The 23,938-nt window shown below is 38.8% G+C and overlaps 1 protein-coding gene across 4 annotated transcripts in view; it reads left to right on the forward strand.

Moving 5' to 3' along the window:
- The first annotated feature begins 419 nt into the window (after positions 1-419).
- Positions 420-23,938, forward strand: part of LOC128234627 (chitin synthase chs-1-like) — a 36,736-nt gene continuing 13,217 nt past the window's right edge. For 2 of the 4 annotated variants that reach the window (XM_052948978.1, XM_052948979.1), the window contains exons 1-22: positions 420-667; positions 4,936-5,001; positions 6,352-6,459; positions 9,190-9,309; positions 15,387-15,501; positions 15,727-15,877; positions 16,129-16,228; positions 16,864-16,978; positions 17,226-17,297; positions 17,657-17,792; positions 18,211-18,436; positions 18,596-18,757; positions 18,967-19,109; positions 19,300-19,510; positions 19,988-20,046; positions 20,206-20,355; positions 20,497-20,611; positions 21,594-21,866; positions 21,951-22,025; positions 22,239-22,285; positions 22,879-23,086; positions 23,612-23,752. In XM_052948978.1, the coding sequence (XP_052804938.1) occupies positions 566-667; positions 4,936-5,001; positions 6,352-6,459; positions 9,190-9,309; positions 15,387-15,501; positions 15,727-15,877; positions 16,129-16,228; positions 16,864-16,978; positions 17,226-17,297; positions 17,657-17,792; positions 18,211-18,436; positions 18,596-18,757; positions 18,967-19,109; positions 19,300-19,510; positions 19,988-20,046; positions 20,206-20,355; positions 20,497-20,611; positions 21,594-21,866; positions 21,951-22,025; positions 22,239-22,285; positions 22,879-23,086; positions 23,612-23,752 (2,895 nt within the window). In that variant the 5' untranslated portion in view covers positions 420-565. Of the gene's footprint in view, positions 668-4,935; positions 5,002-6,351; positions 6,460-9,189; positions 9,310-11,855; positions 11,910-11,991; positions 12,009-15,386; positions 15,502-15,726; positions 15,878-16,128; positions 16,229-16,863; positions 16,979-17,225; positions 17,298-17,656; positions 17,793-18,210; positions 18,437-18,595; positions 18,758-18,966; positions 19,110-19,299; positions 19,511-19,987; positions 20,047-20,205; positions 20,356-20,496; positions 20,612-21,593; positions 21,867-21,950; positions 22,026-22,238; positions 22,286-22,878; positions 23,087-23,611; positions 23,753-23,938 lie in introns of those variants that run through there. The other 2 variants (XM_052948980.1, XM_052948981.1) reach the window with 2 other exon arrangements.

Here is a 23,938-nt window from a genome sequence, read left to right on the forward strand (position 1 = left end):
TATCTATGTTGATTATCACAATTTGTAGATGCGAACAATTCTGTTGACAAACACTATTGCACCCCCTACCCTTCATTTCAGAATTTTATTGATTGAAAGTAATTAATTAACATGTACACGAGATGCATAAAAAACGAAATCATATGATTATTTATATTAGCTTATATACTAAGTTGACATTTGTCTATAAATGTATATCAACATGTAAATAAATCATGTTAATAAGTATACATCATCGTTTAAATTAAATGTTTAATAAAGCTGGGTGTAATTAATCGCTTCATTTGCGTCATACATTAAAAGCTTCAAAACGAGTGCGCAGTCATGCGTGTAGCGGAACAGTAAGTGAAGCGGGTAACTTCCTCCTTTCACGCTACAGGGGAGCGCATACACTCCTTGCATTCAGCTAAATCGAAACAAGGAAAACGCATTGAATTGAACTGAGGTAGAAACACCCAAATGCTTATATAATTAAAATTACACAAGGAAAGAATTCGCGTACCTTCGTGGTAACACTGAAAATGGAGTAAAGTGTTAAAATGCGGTAATAAGTGAAGTCATAAAAATGGACCCCAGACAAATATTCGACCTCTCGAAGCTTGATGACCTTACGGAAAGGTCCATTTGTGACACCCTAAAATCCAGATATCGCCACGATGTCATCTATGTAAGTAATATATTTAATATTGAGTTAAACAGTATATATTTAAGAACATCACACGATTAACTGTTCCATAAATCCGAAAATGTAGGCTGTATTCTAAGAATATTCTTATGATTCTTAAAAACAGTGAACATTGGCTGTTTTGTACGTGTCAAGTTCAAGTTTCAAGATTTATCATTGTCAAGACCCGTAATGTTTGTAATATGTGTTAACATTAAACAGAACAAAGTAGAATACACAAAAAAAACATATGAAATAAAACAGCATACATTAATGCAGAATGATACCCATTAAAACACTTATATTAAACCTAAATTAAAGCAAATGATTAAACTGAAACTGAAACTGATTTATTTCATTAAACGCCTATTTCTATATAAATATTCAATGGCGTTGTACACACAATACAAAATATAAGAATCACAAATTATAGAACAAAATCAAACACTGAGACATATACCATATAAAACATGTCAAACGTAGGTAGCAAAACTATAAAACAATAAGAGAATTATTAAAATATTAACAATTCACGATACATACTACTTCTAAAAATTTAAATAACCTGCTTTAAAAAATGGATCGTTGTGAGTAAAATAAATTTATACATCGATGCCACGAATAACAGAGGCTCGAATCAGCTGAATTATATTAATAAAAATAAAAATAAATTATACATGAGCTTGATTAAGATGATAAAAGTACACTCAACTTAAGACTTTAAACACTTTAAATTACAATATATTACAATAAAAAATAAATCAGGATTCTAAAAATTCATATAAATTTCACAGAACACAAATAACAGAAACACGGATAAGTCCAATCAGTCTATCTTCTATTAAAACCACAGTATGAAAAATGACTAGAAAAATGCATAAAAATCTCTAAAGAAGTGAGTTTTAAGATTCTTTTTGAACTGTTCTATGGAAGACGAGTTCTTGACGTGTACAGGCAGTTTATTCCAAAGAACTGGGCCTGCTGTAGCGAAACCCCGGTCAGAGAATGTTTTTCGCCTATTAAATGGGACATCGTAAATAAGTTCCGACGTAGCAGAGGATCTCAAACCGGCACGTCGATGCATTTTTACGGTCAATAGTTCCGTGAGATATGATGGGGCATTTCCGGTTGAACAATTAAACATTAAACACAGTATCTTAAATTGAATTCGTGCTTTAACTGGCAGCCAATTGAGCTCGAATAACGCGTCTTTAGCACTGTCATATTTTCCACGCTGAAGAACAAGTTTCGCACACATATTTTGTATACGCTGCAATTTATATAAATCACAATCAGCTATTCCGTAAAGTAATGCATTACAATAATCGAGATGGGAGATGACAAGCGACAAAACAAGAATTTTGGTAGCGTCTACGGTCAGATATTTACGGATACTTTTAATCCTCAGATAGTTAAACATAGCACTTTTACACTTAATTCGAATATGTTCTTTAAAATTTAGAAACTGGTCAAGGTAAGCGCCCAAATATCGCACAACTTTCACGGACGGGATATTGTCACCTACAATGTTGATTTCAGTTGTGCAACATTTATTTAGTTGAGAACTATGTCCGAATAAAATAAACTCTGTCTTCGATGTGTTCATCTTAAGTTTATTCGCGTTCATCCACTCATTTATTGTGGTCGCACACTCTTCAAGCTCTTGTATGGCACTGTGCTCCTCAAGCTCCGAGGCAGGCCGGAAACGCTTGCCGGCAATATGGTCATCGGCAAACCCGTACACGGAAATTGACGGTGGAATGACGTCAAACAGTGTGCCAACTTCCCTGAGGAACACTGCATTCCAGTGACCTCGAGGATGACATGGCGGCGTTGACACTCACACGGCAACTTCTGGGACGCAGATACGAATCGACCCACGCCAAGGCCGAGTCAGCAATGCCATACTGTTTGTGGAGGACATCAAGCAGGATGCCGTGGTCTACAGTATCGAAGGCGGCGCTGAGGTCGAGTGCAATCAATGCCGTCACTTCCTGTTTCTCCATGCCGTCCAGCAAGTCGTTGACCAATCTGACTATTGCCGTTTCACACGAGTGATAGCGTCTATATGCAGACTGGTTCACCGGAAGGAGACTGTTGGCTTCGACGTGCTCATTTAGTCTTAGTAAGGCTGCCTTTTCAATCACTTTTGAGAGGAACGACAGGTTACTAACAGGTCTATAATTAGATAGATGAAGCTCGAGTCCCGCTTTCTTCAGTAGTGGTCGAACGATAGCCTGTTTCCAATTGGATGGAAATACACCTTCTGCTAGTGATAAATTGACAATTCGCGTAATACATGGTAAAAGTTCGTTTAGAAATGACTTCAATATATGAGTTGGTAAGATGTCAATGCTACAAGACTTGGTATTCAGTTCACTTATAATTCGCTTAACGTCCGTTTGCGAAAGCTCCTGGAAACTGTTGAAACACAAGGTGTCCTTAGGAATAGGCTCAAAACACTGGTAGTCATTGAGTGCATTTCTGATAGTGGCAATTTTGTCCATAAAAAAATCTGCGAATTGTTCAGCTAACGTTGTGTCGTTCACGGCAGAGGGCATTGGATTTTCAGATTTGGTGCCAGTAAGTTCGGACACTATACGATACAGGTGTTTGGTATTTCCTTTTGCGTTTTCAATTTTGTCAACCATGACTGTTTTCTTCTGTTTGCAGATTTCATAAATGTACAAACTTCTGATTTGTTTAAAATATTCAAATTGGTCCTGTTGTCTGTACTTCCTCCAAATACGTTCAGCTTTACGTAAGGTACGCTTAAGCTTCATGATGTTATCATTGAACCATGCTTTTTGTTTCCTGACAACTAGAGTTTTCTCTTTAACAGGGGCATGCTTGTCAACAATATTTTGTAATTCTGTTTCAAATGTGCACACTAAGGTATCAATGTCCACGGAATCAAATGGCATATTCAATAAGTCACTGGAAAATTCGTTGCTGCAAACATTCTTCCAGTTTCTATACGTAACATGTTTGCTTACAATGTTGTCTTTTTCTACACTAATTACTGATTTCACAACGCAGTGATCCGATATATATGGACCCTGTTCACACTTGACTACGCTAATGCCATGAACAACTTCAGTAATGACTAGATCCAAACAGTGTCCACCAGTATGAGTGCTAAAGTTGACATGCTGTTGTAAACCCATCTCATCAAGACAATTGTTAAAGTTCGTGGTTACATTGTTTTCCTCATTTATGTGTAAATTAAAATCGCCCATCAGTATGAGACCTGAATGGGACGGAAGGACTTCTTCAACAAAGGAGAAAAAATCAGCGATGAATTGTTCAGACGTGGCAAGACAGGGAGGTCGATAAATTCCCACTACATGTACCGTTATACTTTTAAATATCAGTTGCCAAATCCCATACTCAAAACTGTGTTTCGTTCCTTTTTCTAGTCTTCTCATTTCGATACCAGTTTTACATACTAATGCAACTCCACCCTTATATTAAACCTAAATTAAAGCAAATGATTAGTATATTCTCTGTAAAGCACCATTGTTCATTGGGTCGAATATGATTAATACAAGACAGACTTAGACAATAGACATTAACTATTAACTACTATATAAATTAGCCTAAGCGCTCCGACTATTAAATCTGACTTATGAAGATTTTAAAAAGGATAAAAAGGCTATTAAATAGAAAAGAATCAAAATAGTACATTTGACATATAAACAGTAGAGAATTAGATGGAGCCTGAATAACACCATCATAACTTAGGTGTTATAAACTTGAAAATTAGAATACCATGATAATAATGCTGTCGATAAAACATCATTTATAAACATAGAACGAATGTTTAATAGTTGATGACACATTTAGTCGGCTATTTTTCGAACAAGTACATAACTATACATGTAGAACATAACGCACCAGTCAATTGTAACCACAGCCTTCCCAGGTGGAAATGGGCCGTGTTTTACCTTTCCGGTAGCCCTCAGTGCCGAGGGAATGTGGTGGTTTTGTTTTCGCTGTGAAAATAGCGGGGAAAGGGCCTTACCTAGGTGTCCTGGGTTGATGGGGCATTTGGCTGGGATGTTACCAGCAGTTTGTCCCCGCAGGGTGAAGATTTTACCCGGGCTTGGCTGGACCGAAAGTCAAAGTCCCCACTATTCCCCGGACCTGGGGGTGCCGTGGTTAAAATTGACTGGTGCATTATTGTCAGTACTGGCCTCAGAGTCAAACAAAAACTTGTACTTTCTCTTTGTTAAATGCAGATTTTTCATAATTGTATTTTTCTTTTACAGACGAATGTTCAAGACATTCTAATTGCAATTAATCCAGAGAAGCCGTTGAAAATTTACGATGAGCAGGTAAATGTTTTTAAATGTACTTTCGTAATCATTTTCAAGTCAGTTTAACAAGAAGTTGCTTCGACAACACGTTTTGCATGTTGTGGAATGTTTATTTTTCAAGTTCAAAATTCTTAACTTTAAACATCATCAGTAAACGCAGTAAAAGCCAAAAATTGCCCTACCATTTAACACAATTGGCCATTCAGGTCTTTGTTTCTGAGAAAACATTGTTGCCAGCGGCATCGTTTTTTAAATTTTAAAAAAGTGAACTATTTTATGATGTGTTCATGTCTTTGAATAAAGCAAGTATACGACTGCAACCGTTGTCTCAAATTTAGCTTAACTGGAGAAGTTGTAATATTCTCTTTAAAACATATCTTCATATTTGTAATATGCTGATGTATTATCATCATATGAGTAAATACGGTTTAAACCAAATATGTTACAACGGATCACAAGTGTATCCAATTAACTTTCAGACCAGTAAATATTTGAATGCTTAAAACCAACGATGATACTAACAACGTATTTAACTCTAACGAGGCCCATTTTTCTTTTAAACATGAACAAACACATCAGATTCCGGATCTATTGTTCGACCGCCGAATATAATGAACTGGATAATAACGACACTTCAAATAACCATTATTTACTTTTGGCTCTGGCAATACATTTATTAATCAATATAAAGTCTATTTACGTAACAGTCTCACTATTCACATTTATTAGCATGAGTTGTTAAAACTCAATATATATATATAATATAATATGTTCTGTAATAATGTCATTATATCTTTAAGCGAGCATGACTTTGCTCAGTATACCGCAGCTATAGTATATGATATGACAACATGTGAAATTCAAGAGAGCTGCCTTCTGGAGAGGTTTTTTTCATACAGTTTACTGAAACAAAATGGACAAACTAAATCATTTGTAGACTCTACAATTCTCATTTTCAAAAAGCGCACAAATTGACATCTTCTAATGCCATATGTTCTACCGCAATAAGAACTCAATTATCAATGTATGGATTATCCAATTTTAAAGAACAAAAATCATTAAAACATCGTATATGATGTTGCAGTTTAGGATTCTTCTGTTATACGTAAACTGGTAAAATTCAGGTACAGATAAAGACATTAGCCTTCATATTTTTTTTAATTAATAGCAACATACATGTAGCCGCAAGTTCCCGCGTTAAAAGAGCGCAAATAATATCGCTTATTTATTTCTTAACTGTACCAAAACTATATGCATTTTTGGTTCTGATCATTAAAGTTAAATGTGTTAACACGATAATGCATGAAAATCAAAAATAAATGAAAAAAATTGCGTGTACACCGTTGACCCTGGTTGTATGATTTACAGACTCACAGAAGATACCACCCGGATAAAGTGGCACTGGAACACGAGCCGCACGTATTTCATGTTGCGGCGTTATCCTATGTGCGAATGCTGGATACTTGCGAAAATCAGGTAACCGCCAGCATACTTAATATTCCCAACTGTTAATTTATTTCTGCGATACTATGCCCTCGTGTCTTATCATGCACACAAATAACGTACAAAGGTCTTAAAAACCCCGGTAGTTTTGGTAATCCCCAATACTTTCACTGACTATGACATGAGAGAAGCCCCCTCCCCCTTACCGTAAGTATCTCCACTGACCAATAACGAGGAAAACCCCAGGCGTATTCACTTACTATTAGGTTAACCCACATTTTTTTCACTGACCATGATAATGGGGAATCCCTAGTATATCATCTGACAATGACATAAGGGTACCCCCTGCATATTCACTGACCATGGCATGAGGGTAACTTCTAGTATATTTACTGACCATTACATGAAGGTAACCCCCTGTATATTCACTTAACATGACCTGAGGGTAACCCCCTGCATATTCACCGACCAAGGCATGAGGGTAACTTCCAGTATATTTACTGACCATGACATGAGGGATTGCTAAGGTACGTTGGACTCCCCCTGTTTATTCGGTGACAAGGACACGAGGGTAGTCCCCCCAGTATATTATTAACTGACCATGGCATAAGGTTATCCTCAAATATATCACTATAATAATAATAATAATAATAATAATAATAATAATAATAATAATAATAATAATAAAAATATAATAATAATAATAATAATATAATAATAATAATAATAATAATAATAATAATAATAATAATAATAATAATAATAATAACTTTATTTCATGAAGATAACACATTAAGTTACATAAGTAACTTCTTTACAATGTGGTTCTCAGTGGATTCTAAAAGCATATAAATATACATTTCTCATTCAAACAATAACAAACAAGACGACATTCAAACACAACATATACTATGTTCGAAATTCTGAAAGACAAAATCAATCGCATTTAAACAAACAATTTAAACAGACAATCATTCACTAAAGTGAATGTTCTAGTCACTGACCTTGACTAGAGGTTTACCCGAATAATGCACCAGTCAATTGTAACGACGGCCCCAGAGGTCCGGGGATATACCAGGGAGGGCCGGGGAAATGGGCCGTGTTTTTACCTTCCCGGTGGCCCCGCAGTGCCGGGTGAATGCGGTGGTTTTGTATTCGCGCCAAATTTAGCCTTAATTAGGGTCCCTGTGATGCGGGGGGGGGGCATTTGGCGGGGATTTTATCATCAGTTCGTCCTCGCAGGGAGGGGGTTTTACCAAGGCTTGGCTGGACCGAAAGTGAAAGTCCCCGCTATTCCCCGGACCTGGAGGGGCCATGGTTACATACATACGTAAAATATATATCATAACAATATAGTATGTGAACGCAATTTTCAAGTCTAAGTTAATACTCTATACAAGATTCCCGCCTGCAATTTAAGTTTGCATTACAAATACAGCAAAGAAATGACTGAGAACATCTCTGTGTATAGTAGCACTCGTAACCAGTCAATGTTATTTTAGTAAAACTGCATTTCAAATAACATCAATCACAATTTCCATGCTGCTGTCTGCTAAATAATTTTATTCTTAAAAAAACACACAAAACAAACAATGCATTGTCATTTTAATTACGCTAAAGTTTGAATTATTTAAGTGTACACCTGTACCGGAGTACAGGTAGGTACGCCCCTGCAAATACATGAATCAGTATGCCTTAAAATTAAAATATTTCATACCTTAACAGACATAAAACTGGGAAGTATTTTGGATTATATTGAAAATGCACTTGTTCTGGATGATGACGTTTCATTGCTAAAATCTCTTCAGTTGACATTTGGATACACCTAACAATTGTCATGATGTTTATGTTAAATTAATGCGCCAAGTTTCATCTTCCATCCTGTTTATCTGTATTATATACCATTGCCCAATATTGCAGATATGATGTTTTTATAAAACAATATTAAAGCGTATGGTTTTCACTCTTCGCTGTGATAGCGATTTTCTAGTTAAGAAAACACACACACACACACACACACACACACACACACACACACACACACACACACTGAGGGTCACTTGACATTATAAGGACCAGCCAGGCAGCCCCCGAAGGTGCACCTTGGTGTCCATTCACCTTCAGGGGCTGCGTGGCTAGTCCTTATAATGCCATATGGCCCAACATGGTTCGTTATATTTCTTGTCTTATACCGAACGTTTCATGTAACCATTCAGTATTTTCTAAAATGGGTTTGATGTGTTTTATTATTAAACAAAGCACTTTGAACTATGAACTTTTATTCGTATCAATATATGTATCGGACTATTACAGTATTTACACTTCGATAAAATTATTTAAAGAACAATAACAAAGATAATTGAATAAGTTTTATTTTAAAGAAGTTTTATTTGCAACATGTATTCGCCGTTGTTAAAATCGCAAGCCGCACTCAACAATTTTATGACGTCAGTGGTCAATATATTATTTTTGGCAAGGTAAGGACCGGATTAAAATATGATATGGACCACTGAAATCATAAAACTGGATTTTTATCAAAATACAGTGACGTAAGGACCGATCGACTTTTCATATATATACAAATAGGGACATATTTATGTAAGGTATAGTATTAAAATATATAGTGGGATACCCCTCTCACTATATGCAGACATTCACGAAAAATCTGACCTCAAAGGAACATGTTTAATTGAACATGATTGGCATTTGTTATTTGAACTAACTAAAGCTTTTAAAAATCCGAATTCAACAATAATATTCCAGGTCATCATTGTGTCTGGCGAGAGCGGAGCGGGGAAAACGGAGAGTACCAAGTATATGTTAAAACACATCGTGCACATGTGTCAGAGTAATAACATGGCGCTACACGAGAAACTCATTGAGGTAAGTATTAAACATTATGGGTTTGGGGAGGGGGGGGGGGGGGCACACGGTGAAACACATTGTGCACACGTGTCAGAGTGATAACATGGCGCTACACGAGAAACTCATTGAGTTAAGTATTAAACATTATGGGTTTGGGGAAGGAGGGGGGGGGGGCACAGGGTGAAACACATCGTGCACACGTGTCAGAGTGATAACATGGCGCTACACGAGAAACTCATTGAGGTAAGTATTAAACATTATGGGTTTGGGGGGGGCACACGGTGAAACACATCGTGCACATGTGTCAGAGTGATAACATGGCGCTACACGAGAAACTCATTGAGGTAAGTATAAAACATTATGTGTTTGGGGGGGGGGCACACGGTGAAACACATCGTGCACATGTGTCAGAGTGATAACATGGCGCTACACGAGAAACTCATTGAGGTAAGTATTAAGCATTATGGGTTTGGGGAGGGGGGGGGCACACGGTGAAACACATCGTGCACATGTGTCAGAGTGATAACATGGCGCTACACGAGAAACTCATTGAGGTAAGTATTAAACAATATGGGTTTGGGGGAGGAGGGGGGGGGCACACGGTGAAACACATCGTGCACATGTGTCAGAGTGATAACATGGCGCTACACGAGAAACTCATTGAGGTAAGTATTAAACATTATGGGTTTGGGGAAGGAGGGGGGGGGGCACAGGGTGAAACACATCGTGCACACGTGTCAGAGTGATAACATGGCGCTACACGAGAAACTCATTGAGGTAAGTATTAAACATTATGGGTTTGGGGGGGGGGGCACACGGTGAAACACATCGTGCACACGTGTCAGAGTGATAACATGGCGCTACACGAGAAACTCATTGAGGTAAGTATTAAACATTATGTGTTTGGGGGGGGGGGGCACACGGTGAAACACATCGTGCACATGTGTCAGAGTGATAACATGGCGCTACACGAGAAACTCATTGAGGTAAGTATTAAACAATATGGGTTTGGGGGAGGGGGGGGGGGCACACGGTGAAACACATCGTGCACATGTGTCAGAGTGATAACATAGTGCTACACGAGAAACTCATTGAGGTAAGTATTAAGCATTATGGGTTTGGGGAGGGGGGGGGGCACACGGTGAAACACATCGTGCACACGTGTCAGAGTGATAACATGGCGCTACACGAGAAACTCATTGAGGTAAGTATTAAACATTATGGGTTTGGGGAGGGGGGGGGGCACACGGTGAAACACATCGTGCACATGTGTCAGAGTGATAACATGGCGCTACACGAGAAACTCATTGAGGTAAGTATTAAACATTATGGGTTTGGGGAGGGGGGGGGGGGGCACACGGTGAAACACATCGTCCACATGTGTCAGAGCGATAACATGGCGCTACACAAGAAACTCATTGAGGTAAGTATTAAACATTATGGGTTTGGGGAGGGGGGGGGGGCACACGGTGAAACACATCGTGCACATGTGTCAGAGCGATAACATGGCGCTACACAAGAAACTCATTGAGGTAAGTATTAAGCATTATGGGTTTGGGGAGGGGGGGGGGGCACACGGTGAAACACATCGTGCACATGTGTCAGAGCGATAACATGGCGCTACACAAGAAACTCATTGAGGTAAGTATTAAACAATATGGGTTTGGGGAGGGGGGGGGGGCACACGGTGAAACACATCGTGCACATGTGTCAGAGTGATAAAATAACGCTACACGAGTAACTCATTGAGGTAAGTATTAAACATTATGGGTTTGGGGAGGGGGGGGGCACACGGTGAAACACATCGTGCACACGTGTCAGAGTGATAACATGGCGCTACACGAGAAACTCATTGAGGTAAGTATTAAACATTATGGGTTTGGGGAGGGGGGGGGGGGGCACACGGTGAAACACATCGTGCACACGTGTCAGAGTGATAACATGGCGCTACACGAGAAACTCATTGAGGTAAGTATTAAGCATTATGGGTTTGGGGAGGGGAGGGGGCACACGGTGAAACACATCGTGCACATGTGTCAGAGTGATAACATGGCGCTACACGAGAAACTCATTGAGGTAAGTATTAAACATTATGGGTTTGGGGAGGGGGGGGGCACACGGTGAAACACATTGTGCACACGTGTCAGAGTGATAACATGGCGCTACACGAGAAACTCATTGAGGTAAGTATTAAACAATATGGGTTTGGGGGAGGAGGGGGGGGGCACACGGTGAAACACATCGTGCACATGTGTCAGAGTGATAACATGGCGCTACACGAGAAACTCATTGAGGTAAGTATTAAACATTATGGGTTTGGGGAGGGGGGGGGGCACACGGTGAAACACATTGTGCACACGTGTCAGAGTGATAACATGGCGCTACACGAGAAACTCATTGAGGTAAGTATTAAGCATTATGGGTTTGGGGAGGGGGGGGGGCACACGGTGAAACACATCGTGCACATGTGTCAGAGTGATAACATGGCGCTACACGAGAAACTCATTGAGGTAAGTATTAAACATTATGGGTTTGGGGAGGGGAGGGGGCACACGGTGAAACACATCGTGCACATGTGTCAGAGTGATAACATGGCGCTACACGAGAAACTCATTGAGGTAAGTATTAAACATTATGGGTTTGGGGAGCACACTGTGAAACACATCGTACACATGTGTCAGGGTTAAATCATGCCGCTACACGAGAAACTCATTGAGGTAAATATTAAACATTGTGTGTATGGGAGGCACACGGTGAAATACATCATGTAAATGTGTCACTATGGCGCTTTAAAAGAAAATCAAACACACATCAAGACGGGTCGTATACCTTGCGTATGTGTGAGGTGTGGTGAGAAATACATGGTGAAAATCATCAAATAGCGCTGCACAATAAATATCGCTCGAACAATAAAGGTGGGACATATTGCTAGCGTGTGTGGATGGGTATGGGGCTGCACAATAAATAGCGCTCGAACAATAAAGGTGGGACATATTGCTAGCGTGTGTGTGGATGGGTATGGGGCTGCACAATAAATAGCGCTCGAACAATAAAGGTGGGACATATTGCTAGCGTGTGTGTTGATGGGTATGGGGCTGCACAATAAATAGCGCTCGAACAATAAAGGTGGGACGTATTGCTAGCGTGTGTGGATGGGTACGGGGCTGCACAATAAATAGCGCTCGAACAATAAAGGTGGGACATATTGCTAGCGTGTGTGTGGATGGGTACGGGGCTGCACAATAAATAGCGCTCGAACAATAAAGGTGGGACATATTGCTAGCGTGTGTGTGGATGGGTATGGGGCTGCACAATAAATAACGCTCGAACAATAAAGGTGGGACATATTGCTAGCGCGTGTGTGGATGGGTATGGGGCTGCACAATAAATAGCGCTCGAACAATAAAGGTGGGACATATTGCTAGCGCGTGTGTGGATGGGTATGGGGCTGCACAATAAATAGCGCTCGAACAATAAAGGTGAGACATATTGCTAGCGCGTGTGTGGATGGGTATGGGGCTGCACAACAAATAGCGCTCGAACAATAAAGGTGAGACATATTGCTAGCGCGTTTGTGGATGGGTATGGGGCTGTACAATAAATAGTGCTCGAACAATAAAGGTGGGACGTATTGCTAGCGTGTGTGTGGATGGGTATGGGGCTGCACAATAAATAGCGCTCGAACAATAAAGGTGGGGCGTATTGCTAGCGTGTGTGTTGATGGTTATGGGGCTGCACAATAAATAACGCTCGAACAATAAAGGTGGGACATATTGCTAGCGCGTGTGTGGATGGGTATGGGGCTGCACAATAAATAGCGCTCGAACAATAAAGGTGGGACATATTGCTAGCGCGTGTGTGGATGGGTATGGGGCTGCACAATAAATAGCGCTCGAACAATAAAGGTGGGACGTATTGCTAGCGCGTGTGTGGATGGGTATGGGGCTGCACAATAAATAGCGCTCGAACAATAAAGGTGGGACGTATTGCTAGCGCGTGTGTGGATGGGTATGGGGCTGCACAATAAATAGCGCTCGAACAATAAAGGTGGGACATATTGCTAGCGCGTGTGTGGATGGGTATGGGGCTGCACAATAAATAGCGCTCGAACAATAAAGGTGGGACATATTGCTAGCGCGTGTGTGGATGGGTATGGGGCTGCACAATAAATTTCGCTCGAACAATAAAGGTGGGACGTATTGCTAGCGTGTGTGTGGATGGGTATGGGGCTGCACAATAAATAGCGCTCGAACAATAAAGGTGGGACGTATTGCTAGCGTGTGTGTTGATGGGTATGGGGCTGCACAATAAATAACGCTCGAACAATAAAGGTGGGACATATTGCTAGCGCGTGTGTGGATGGGTATGGGGCTGCACAATAAATAGCGCTCGAACAATAAAGGTGGGACATATTGCTAGCGTGTGTGTGGATGGGTATGGGACTGCACAATAAATAGCGCTCGAACAATAAAGGTGGGACATATTGCTAGCGCGTGTGTTGATGGGTATGGGGCTGCACAATAAATAGCGCTCGACTAATAAAGGTGGGACATATTGCTAGCGTGTGTGTGGATGGGTATGGGGCTGCACAATAAATAGCGCTCGAACAATAAAGGTGGGGCGTATTGCTAGCGCGTGTGTGGATGGGTATGGGGCTGCACAATAAATAGCGCTCGAACAATAAAGGTGGGACATATTGCTAGCGTGTGTGTTGATGGGTATGGGGCTGCACAATAAATAGCGCTCGAACAATAAAGGTGGGACATATTGCTAGCGTGTGTGTGGATGGGTATGGGGCTGCACAATAAATAGCGCTCGAACAATAAAGGTGGGACATATTGCTAGCGCGTGTGTTGATTGGTATGGGGCTGCACAATAAATAGCGCTCGAACAATAAAGGTGGGGCGTATTGCTAGCGCGTGTGTTGATGGGTATTGGGCTGCACAATAAATAGCGCTCGAACAATAAAGGTGGGACATATTGCTAGCGCGTGTGTGGATGGGTATGGGGCTGCACAATAAATATCGCTCGAACAATAAAGGTGGGACATATTGCTAGCGTGTGTGTTGATGGGTATGGGGCTGCACAATAAATAGCGCTCGAACAATAAAGGTGGGACATATTGCTAGCGCGTGTGTGGATGGGTATGGGGCTGCACAATAAATAGCGCTCGAACAATAAAGGTGGGACGTATTGCTAGCGTGTGTGTGGATGGGTATGGGACTGCACAATAAATAGCGCTCGAACAATAAAGGTGAGACATATTGCTAGCGTGTGTGTGGATGGGTATGGGACTGCACAATAAATAGCGCTCGAACAATAAAGGTGGGACGTATTGCTAGCGCGTGTGTTGATGGGTATGGGGCTGCACAATAAATAGCGCTCGAACAATAAAGGTGGGACGTATTGCTAGCGCGTGTGTTGATGGGTATGGGGCTGCACAATAAATAGCGCTCGAACAATAAAGGTCGGGCATATTGCTAGCGTGTGTGTTGATGGGTATGGGGCTGCACAATAAATAGCGCTCGAACAATAAAGGTGAGGCGTATTGCTAGCGTGTGTGTGGATGGTATGGGGCTGCACAATAAATAGCGCTCGAACAATAAAGATGGGGCGTATTGCTAGCGCGTGTGTGGATGGGTATGGGGCTGCAAAATACTGTCGTTTACGTCAGTTATATACAAAGCGTGTATGTAGGGTGATGACTCTGCAGAAACATTATATAGGGTGGTGAAGATATCGTGTACCTGTGTTTGTGTGTTGTGGTGGTGGTAGGCATGTCGCTACACAAGAAACTTCTTAAAGTGGAAAGAGGATTTTTGACATTATTGGACCTTTTATAGTAACATGGGACAGGGTTTGTTGGGAATTCCCAAGTACATGGTTAAACAGTCTGTAAGACACATGGGATTTCTGAAGAACTCATTGAGGTGTTGAAATACCAAAGCCATTGCAAAGCTACATTGAGGTTGTTAAGCATTATTTTTTCCATAAGTTTTATATTTTGATTGGAAAACAAATTAGCATATTAACAAACAGTGTTTATCACTCGTAAAACAAATATCATATTGTATTTTACCTTTTTGATGTTTCAGATAAACCCTTTGCTGGAAGCCTTTGGCAATGCTCAGACTTCTTTGAATGAAAACTCAAGCCGATTTGCAAAATATTTGGATGTTAGTTTTACAGACAAGGGCCAGCTTGCAGGAGGTAAAACTCAGTTGAAAAACTTTGGTTAATGTATTATGTGTTGAAATTGAAAACAGCTTCATGCGTATTAGCGATACCTTACAACAATATTCGTGTACTAGATAGAGTTCATCTAACCTTTAAGTTGATTCATTTAACTGAACTGGTGTTGTGAATTTGGCTATTTTCTCGATATCATTTTGAAGATTTAGGTTTTCCTAATCGGTTGAAACCATTGTCTTACAGCTGCAGTTAGGGACTACATGCTTGAAAAGTCAAGAGTTGTCCATCAAAGTCTCGGGGAGGCCAATTTTCACATTTTCTATGCTCTGTTTGCTGGATGTCCCACAGATGAACTGGGTGATGTGTTTTTGAATAAGTCTGCCACAGAGTACAGGTATCATGTTTTTTGTGCTAGGCTTAAGCGAACATGTTAAGTAAACATCTATTTTACCATATCTATTTTTGACAATGAATGAGCACTACAACTAGTTGTTTAAAAATCAATAATCCCTCTTATACGTTACATTAAAGGCGGTTAGGCAGAAATTGTATATGATTACTATACTTTTACGTATTTTATGTCTATGTACCAGAACATCATCGTAGCAGCGTACAATAAATATGATAATATCAATATACCTTAAGGATTTTGAAGAGCAATCCACATCGGCTACACAGAAGAAACTACGAAAAGCATGCACGAATATTTAAACAAACAATGACAGTCCTGGAAAAGATAGGGGCGGTATGTATATGTACTTAAACTTACAACTCTCTTGATCACAAGAAAATAAAAAAGTCCCTCAAGAAATGTGTTTGATTGCTTGTAGATAATCAAGTATTTAAATAAAGACAAAACACAGTTAAATGTTGCTTCCTAGGCACTTGAATAGAGTTAGGTTGATTATCCTAAATGTTGCACTGTTTGATAAGAGAGAGAGATACAGCGATGATAATGTAAGGCGCCATAATGATATTCTGGAATGAGTATTTATTTCTTAGAATTGAGGTATAGCAATGCAGTACTGATTATGTTGGGAGAAGAACTGATTATGTTGGGATCAGAACTGTTTATTTTGAAACTGTACTGATTATGTTGGGACAAGTACTGATTGCGGTTGGATCATTAAGTAAGATGTTGGAAGCAGTAATGCTTCTGTTTGAAACAGTAATAATAATGTCGGGAGCAATACTGATAATGTTTGGAGCAGTAAAGGATATGTTGGTTGGAGTACTGATTGCGCTGGTAGCAGTCATGATTATGTTTGGAGCAATAATGATTATATTGGATTCAGAAATGATTATGTTTGGAGCAGTACTGATTAGGTTTGGAGCATAAGGATTATGTTGGGAGCAATAATAATATGATGTATGCTAAAGGAGAGAGATACTGTGATGATGATGCTGGGAGCGGTTATTCATGTGGCAGAAATTGAGTTCGAGGAAGGACATGCAGGAGAAACACAGATAAAAGATGGTCACGCTTTTGAATATGGTACGCGTAACATAGAATGAAATAGTTCCAATCTTGTACAGATATCAGCTGACGTGATGGTTTCCATTAATATCCAATGCTTAAATCATTTCATATTTTTTCGAAAAAACACACCCCGAATACAATGCAAACCAATCGGTAACATCTATGTGGCATTTTAAGATAAAGCACTCAACGATATACATTTTTGTGACTGATACTATCGCTATCTAAAACAGTTTAACTTTACACGTGTCTTGTATTTTAGCATCAACACTGCTGTCGTTGGAAGTAGAGGACTTTGGTGAGGCACTGATTTCAAGCAAGCTGGTTGTCAACGGTAAATGATACGTCTTCATATATAATCAACCTTAGTTATGGTATGGTATGCAGGATTACTGAAAAAAATGTTTTGAATAGAAAATATAATAAGAAGTATAATGACTGAACAATTACAAATTAAATAATTCATTTCACGTTTTTGTCATTTATATGTTTATACGGTCATGTAACCTAAACCCTGTTTTGACCATTGATAAAACATTAATTTCTTTAGCCGAGCAAAAGATTCGGTATAAGACGGTGCGCCAAGCAATTACAAATTAAATAATTCATTTCACGTTTTAGTCATTTATATGTTTATACGGTCATGTAACCTAAACCCTGTTTTGACCATTGATAAAACATTAATTTCTTTAGCCGAGCAAAAGATTCGGTATAAGACGGTGCGCCAAGCTGAAGATGGAAGAGATGCACTTGCCAAAGTCCTGTACGAGAGGCTATTTGGTTGGCTCGTCAGGCAGATAAATTCCACCCTCCACCCAGGAGATGACTAGTAAGTAAACATACTGAAAAAAGACTGAGTAACGTTGAATGAGTAACAGCATTGTAACTCCCGTTTTTCGCCATCGGGTAATTAACACTTAACTTATACGAATGGCACCAACTCTAGGCCAAAAATCCGCAACATTATTTGTGCGTGTTTTTTATTACTTTGTCAAGATTTCATCATGGCAAAACTCAGAGACCATCATTTGTTTAATTACCACTTAAAATATTTATGTTGCTGACTTTTGGCAATTCTTGTAAAGGTTTATCAATGTCAAGCTTTCGACATATCCACATTTATTCCAGTTGCATGTTGACCTGTCTGCACAAATCTTTACCAAATTAAATTAGGAACATTTGAATCTATTCATTTGCATACATACTTCTTCCATTAAACATAAACACCCTGTTTGTTTGTTTAACAGCTCAAATGCGGCTACAAGTATAGGCATATTAGATATAGCAGGATTCGAGAAAATGAAACAGAACAGCTTTGAGCAACTTTGCATCAACTTAGTGAACGAAAAACTTCAGAACTTCATGAATGACAGCATATTTACAATGGAGATGGAGATTTATCACCACGAAGGAATTAAACTCAAAGGAATTGCTTTCCAGAATAATGATGACCTCATTACTATGTTTGAAACAGTAAGAAGCAAGTATTGTTTTTCGAGTGATGATACATCGATAATAATGCTTGCTATCGAAATAAACACCGATCGTACATTGTAAGAGGAGATGCTCGTAATCCGTAATCGCATTTTGTATTCTATTATTCTCTTCTATTCGTATATATTATACTTGCAGAAAGACACCGGTCTCTTAGCAAAACTTGACGAACAGTCCCTCCTCACCCATGGGTCTGATGGAGGGTTTGTAATAGCCATAAAGTCGGCATTTGAGGGCAACACAAAATTTCCAAGAAATCCCAAGGATGCGATGTTTTCTATAAGGCATTTTGCGGCGGTTGTAAGTAGTTTATTGTATGCTTATAGTTCTTCTTGTAGTACAAATGCGCAAACTATCACTACAGCAACAACGACAATAAAGACAACATCTGCTTGAAATAATAATGTTATGAAAATGATAACTAGTAGAGTTTTATTTCGAAAATATACGTATGATAATGATGGAAGATGTTTAACCCCTGTAAGTGATACGCCAATTATTTGTCACAGGTCGAGTATGATTCGGTTGGTTTTGTTGAGAAGAACCGGGATCGGCTAAATCCCGAAGTGTTGGAGGCGCTCCGAAGGAGTGACAATCCCTTCATAAGTGACCTTTTTACGGTCAAACGTGGTCCTACAGGCACTATTTCAGAGTAAGCGTTTCTATATTCGAAATTCATCATAATTTAGAATACAGGATTGTAGCTAGTTATGTTTGTGTGTGTATAAAGGCATTATCATTGTTGTAATAAGGGAACATTGTGTTATATTATACGACATTTCTTTCATTAAAATAACAAAATTGAATTCATAAGCATTATGCATAAATGTTTGTCATTGTAGACTCTATGCACCCTTCCGACCATCTGTACGAACAGAACAGCGCAATAAACTAGGTCAGACAAAACTCGGAATGTCCGTTGGTGGAAGGAATTTAGCGGTTGAACTTGGACGGACTATGAAGCAGAAATACGGGGATATTTTACCACCAGGTGTACACAGCAGAGGACAACCAGGGGCGAAAAAAGGACAAACTGTCGTAGCATACTTCAGGGTAACAAATGTTCCCATTAAGAACGTAAAAAAGTGCAAATCTAAAGTATGAATTGTAAGATCGAACGTTTTTAATATATCCGACCGACAAACTTGGATGTCCAGTGACCATAAATTATTTTGATACCATTTCTGAGGGTTTTATATGTAGAATGAGAATATGTTAATATTGTACCGATAGCAATATTACAACCACGCTACTTTGGACTCCAACTATTTTAAAATCGGACATTTCACGTCCAATTTTCGTTGAAATAAAGCACAGTACGAACTGCAAACGCACATTCTATGTGTAATTTAGCTTTGGCTATTTAGATTTAATATAAGGAATCAGCAAGCAATCGACTTTCAAATGATACCAGTATTACATGGGGTCAACAGACATCAACATTTAACAGAATGGTTAATGGAGCTATCAAAGAGATAATCTTAAATGACAAAATAACTGCAGTTATGATTACATACCTTTTCTTTACAGCAATCGTTGTTGCAACTTGTCGGAAAGCTAAGGAATGTTGAACGCCCATATTTCGTCAAGTAAGAATACCAGATTTGTTCTGTTGTTGTTTGTGGATGTTTGTGTTGTTGTTCTGAGTTAATGATTTTGGCCTCGTGCCATTGAACGGCGTTGATGTTTAAGCTTCACATGTAGAAATAAAACATGACAAATTATTTTAACATATTTTGTTACCGCAGGTGTATAAAGGCAAACCCAGCTCATGCCGCAGACCGTTTTGAGGACCAAATTGTCAGTGATCAGTTGAAATACAACGGCCTCGCTGAAATAGCAAAGATCAGGAAGATGGGGTTTGCTGTGAGGATGATGTACAAAGATTTTGTGAAAAAGTAATGTGCTCCGAGTGCTTTTTCTTCCAATACATTGTAGTTGTAGAAAGCCGTTTTAGTTTGATTGTATTATTTGGTTATAAGATCGTGCTTATAAGATTTAGAAGTTGACGTACTCATAACTTTCTTTGTTTGGGTTAGATTCGCAGAAATTGTTGAGGGATACGAATTGCCTTCGGATACCATTGAATGTGTGCAATTTATTCTCAGACGAATAAACACACATGAATCAGAAAGACGTTTCGGGAAAACGAAGGTAGTAAATGTAAAATTTGACTCCAAATTTTTTGACAATGACATTATAACAATATTGATATGTTGGATATGGTTTTGCTATTATTCTTTGAATCACAAATGCCAACTTCTTTTTCATATTTAAGCTGATCAAGAACTACGTCTACTCTCCTACTCCTACTACTACTACCACTTCTACCACTACTACAACTACTACTCCTACTCGTACTACTACTCCTACTACTACAACTACCACTACTATCACTACTACCACCACTACTACTACTACTTCTACTACTAGTACTACTCCTACTCCTACTCCTACTCCTACTACTACTCCTACTACTACTCATACTAACCCTTTCCTACTACTACTACTACTACTACTACTACTACTACTACTACTACTACTACTACTTCTACTACTACTCCTACTACTACTACTACTACTACTCCTACTACTACTACTACTCCTACTACTACTACTACTACTACTACTACTACTACTACTACTACTCCTACTACTACTAGTACTACTAGTACTACTACTACTACTACTACTCCTACTACTACTACTACTACTACTACTACTACTACTACTACTACTCCTACTACTACTACTACTACTACTACTACTACTACTACTACTACTACTACTAGTACTACTAGTACTACTACTACTACTACTACTACTACTAGTACTACTAGTGCTACTACTACTACTACTACTACTACTACTTCTACTACTACTACTACTACTACTACTACTACTACTACTACTACTACTACTACTACTACTACTACTACTAGTACTACTAGTGCTACTACTACTACTACTACTACTACTACTACTACTACTTCTACTACTACTACTACTACTACTACTACTACTACTACTACTACTACTACTACTACTACTACTACTTCTACTACTACTAACTAACTATAGTGAACTTTAGATATGTAATTATCTGAAATCGTCCTTGTTTTTCTTTTCGGTTTAGATTTTTTTGACGCAGGAGTTAGACAACAGACTCAACAGGAAATTACATGAAGTGCAAGAAGAAAAAAGAAGGAAAAGGGAAGAGGAAAGGCGACGCCAAGAAGCGGAACAGAAACGTATTGAAGACGAAAAGCGACGGAAGGAAAATGAACGACACATGCAGGAAGACAGAGCCAGAAAATTAGGCAGGGATGAACAAGAAGACCCAACGTTTGCGTTTCACAGCGGAAGAAATGACGTTATGGAAGAGCACTCTATATATGATCGAGTAGGGGTAAGTGAAATTAAGTAAAACTTCAATTGATAGTTTATATACGTTGTATTTTGTAAGTTTATACAATATATTCTTAATAAACAGGATGAAGACTCTGATAGAAGCTCACCAATTCCTGGAAACCAAGAAGATACTTTTGTCAAAAGCCAAGCCAATAAGGTAACAATTCGTCCGCTTCAGTTAGCATGAAAAGCCATTTATTTCCTTTTAAGTCACTATATTTACAATAAATTCACAAACTGATAAAACAAACGCTAACATGAATAATTGCTGTCCTATAAATATCTGAAGTCTTTTGTATTATTATTATTATTATTATTATTATTATTATTATTATTATACAATTGGCATTTTGTACAAATGTATATACAGAAACAAGAGAATAGCAAGACAAGTTCGAGTTCCAAGTCTCCTAAATAGTAAGACATTGATTTATTTCTCTTTTGTATAATTTTGCGTATATCGCTCTACTATTGAACGATTCATTATCCGTCTACGCTATAACATACTTATCAAGCGTTAATTTGTATAACCTTGTTACAGCCGTACTAAACATCGTTTGTTTTAATAAACATTTTAGAGAATTATGCACATACATTTTGCATGTCCAATACCTAAGTACCATACAGGTTTTGTTAAGGAAGTAAATAGAGATGTTACGATACGTTCAGTGCTACGTCGTCCAGATATGTAGACAATTTTAAAGCGTATGAGTTTCGTCTTTACGTTTTGTCGGTAAACGGGACAGGTGTAAATTTTGTGATCTACGTTAACATATCATTTCCGTCCGTACAAGATAAACGCTTACAACATCTACAAAACAATGAAGAAATGAGTTTTTGTGTGAATTAGTCAGCTTATCCGTATAAATGGAATATTTCGAAAACGCCTTGTATGACGAAGCGAACCTTCTACTTTTCGAACAAGTACACATACAAGAAGTATTTCGGAACATTTTGTTTGTATTAAAGTTTCTACTTCAGTTTTGAATGATATTTAACTACTATTTCAGTTTTTGGGATATTCCTCAAATGATAACGCGAGAACTGAGTTCTAGAGATGTGGATGAAGAAAGAAGTTTGCAGGTTTTGAAAGGGATCACTTACGTGCTGCTATTCTTGGGAATATTTTGGTGTGCAATTGTTCAGAAAATCAGCCTGGTAACGCTTGTTGCCCACCAGTATCCGAGACAGGATAATGCGACCGAATCTGAAGTGCAGGTTTGTGGTCATAAAATGAACAATAAATTATCTTCAAATGTTGTACAAATGGCATTTTATTGAAATTCAGATCTTACTAATTTGTATGAAATATTACAAACTGTACAATATTTATTAACCAGTCAAGACACAGTCACACTAGTCTAGTGGTTCCACGACATAACAGGTGAAATTGTCTTGTGACGCTACACACAACTATACTTATAGTCTGGGTCGGTCAAACGTTCAGCTGAGCGACCTCACGACATGTATAATGATAGTCACGACTAATTCTAAGACAGGGTCGTAAGATATGTTGTGGCGGTCGCAAAACTGATCGTGCGACTGATCCTCTAAGAATTGTCTTCTGTAAGATTTTTGAATGAAACCCCGATTGTGATCGTAGGATTACAAGAGTTTTTAGTCACAATGCCACAAAACGTAGCCTTTGGCTTACGATAAAACTTATTTTATTAGATATGACTCAGACTTAAGTATAAAACTATGCTCGTACAAAACTTACTTTTAAAACACTTTCAAATTCAGTCTCGAAAACTTGAGGCAACAGGCAGACATTTACTTCTAACGCTAGCGATATTTCTACCTTATGGCTTCACGTTTTTGTCGTGTACATTCAAATGGCTGTTTGGGCGGCTGCCAATGCCTAGCTGTGGAACATTACTTTTTGTAAGTAAATTATTTTGCATGCATGTCAACAATAAAAACATTGTCTACCATAAGTGCATAAAACTTATAGCATCATGCTTGTGTCGATTTCCAGTACTAGTGCCAATTTAAGAGACTATGAAAGGGTTCCGTTTGATAGGATTGGACCCAAAACGTTTGAAACAAATGCAGAAATACATATCGCCA

Source organism: Mya arenaria, chromosome 5 (assembly GCF_026914265.1).
Source record: "Mya arenaria isolate MELC-2E11 chromosome 5, ASM2691426v1".
In the NCBI taxonomy this organism is placed as follows: domain Eukaryota; kingdom Metazoa; phylum Mollusca; class Bivalvia; order Myida; family Myidae; genus Mya; species Mya arenaria.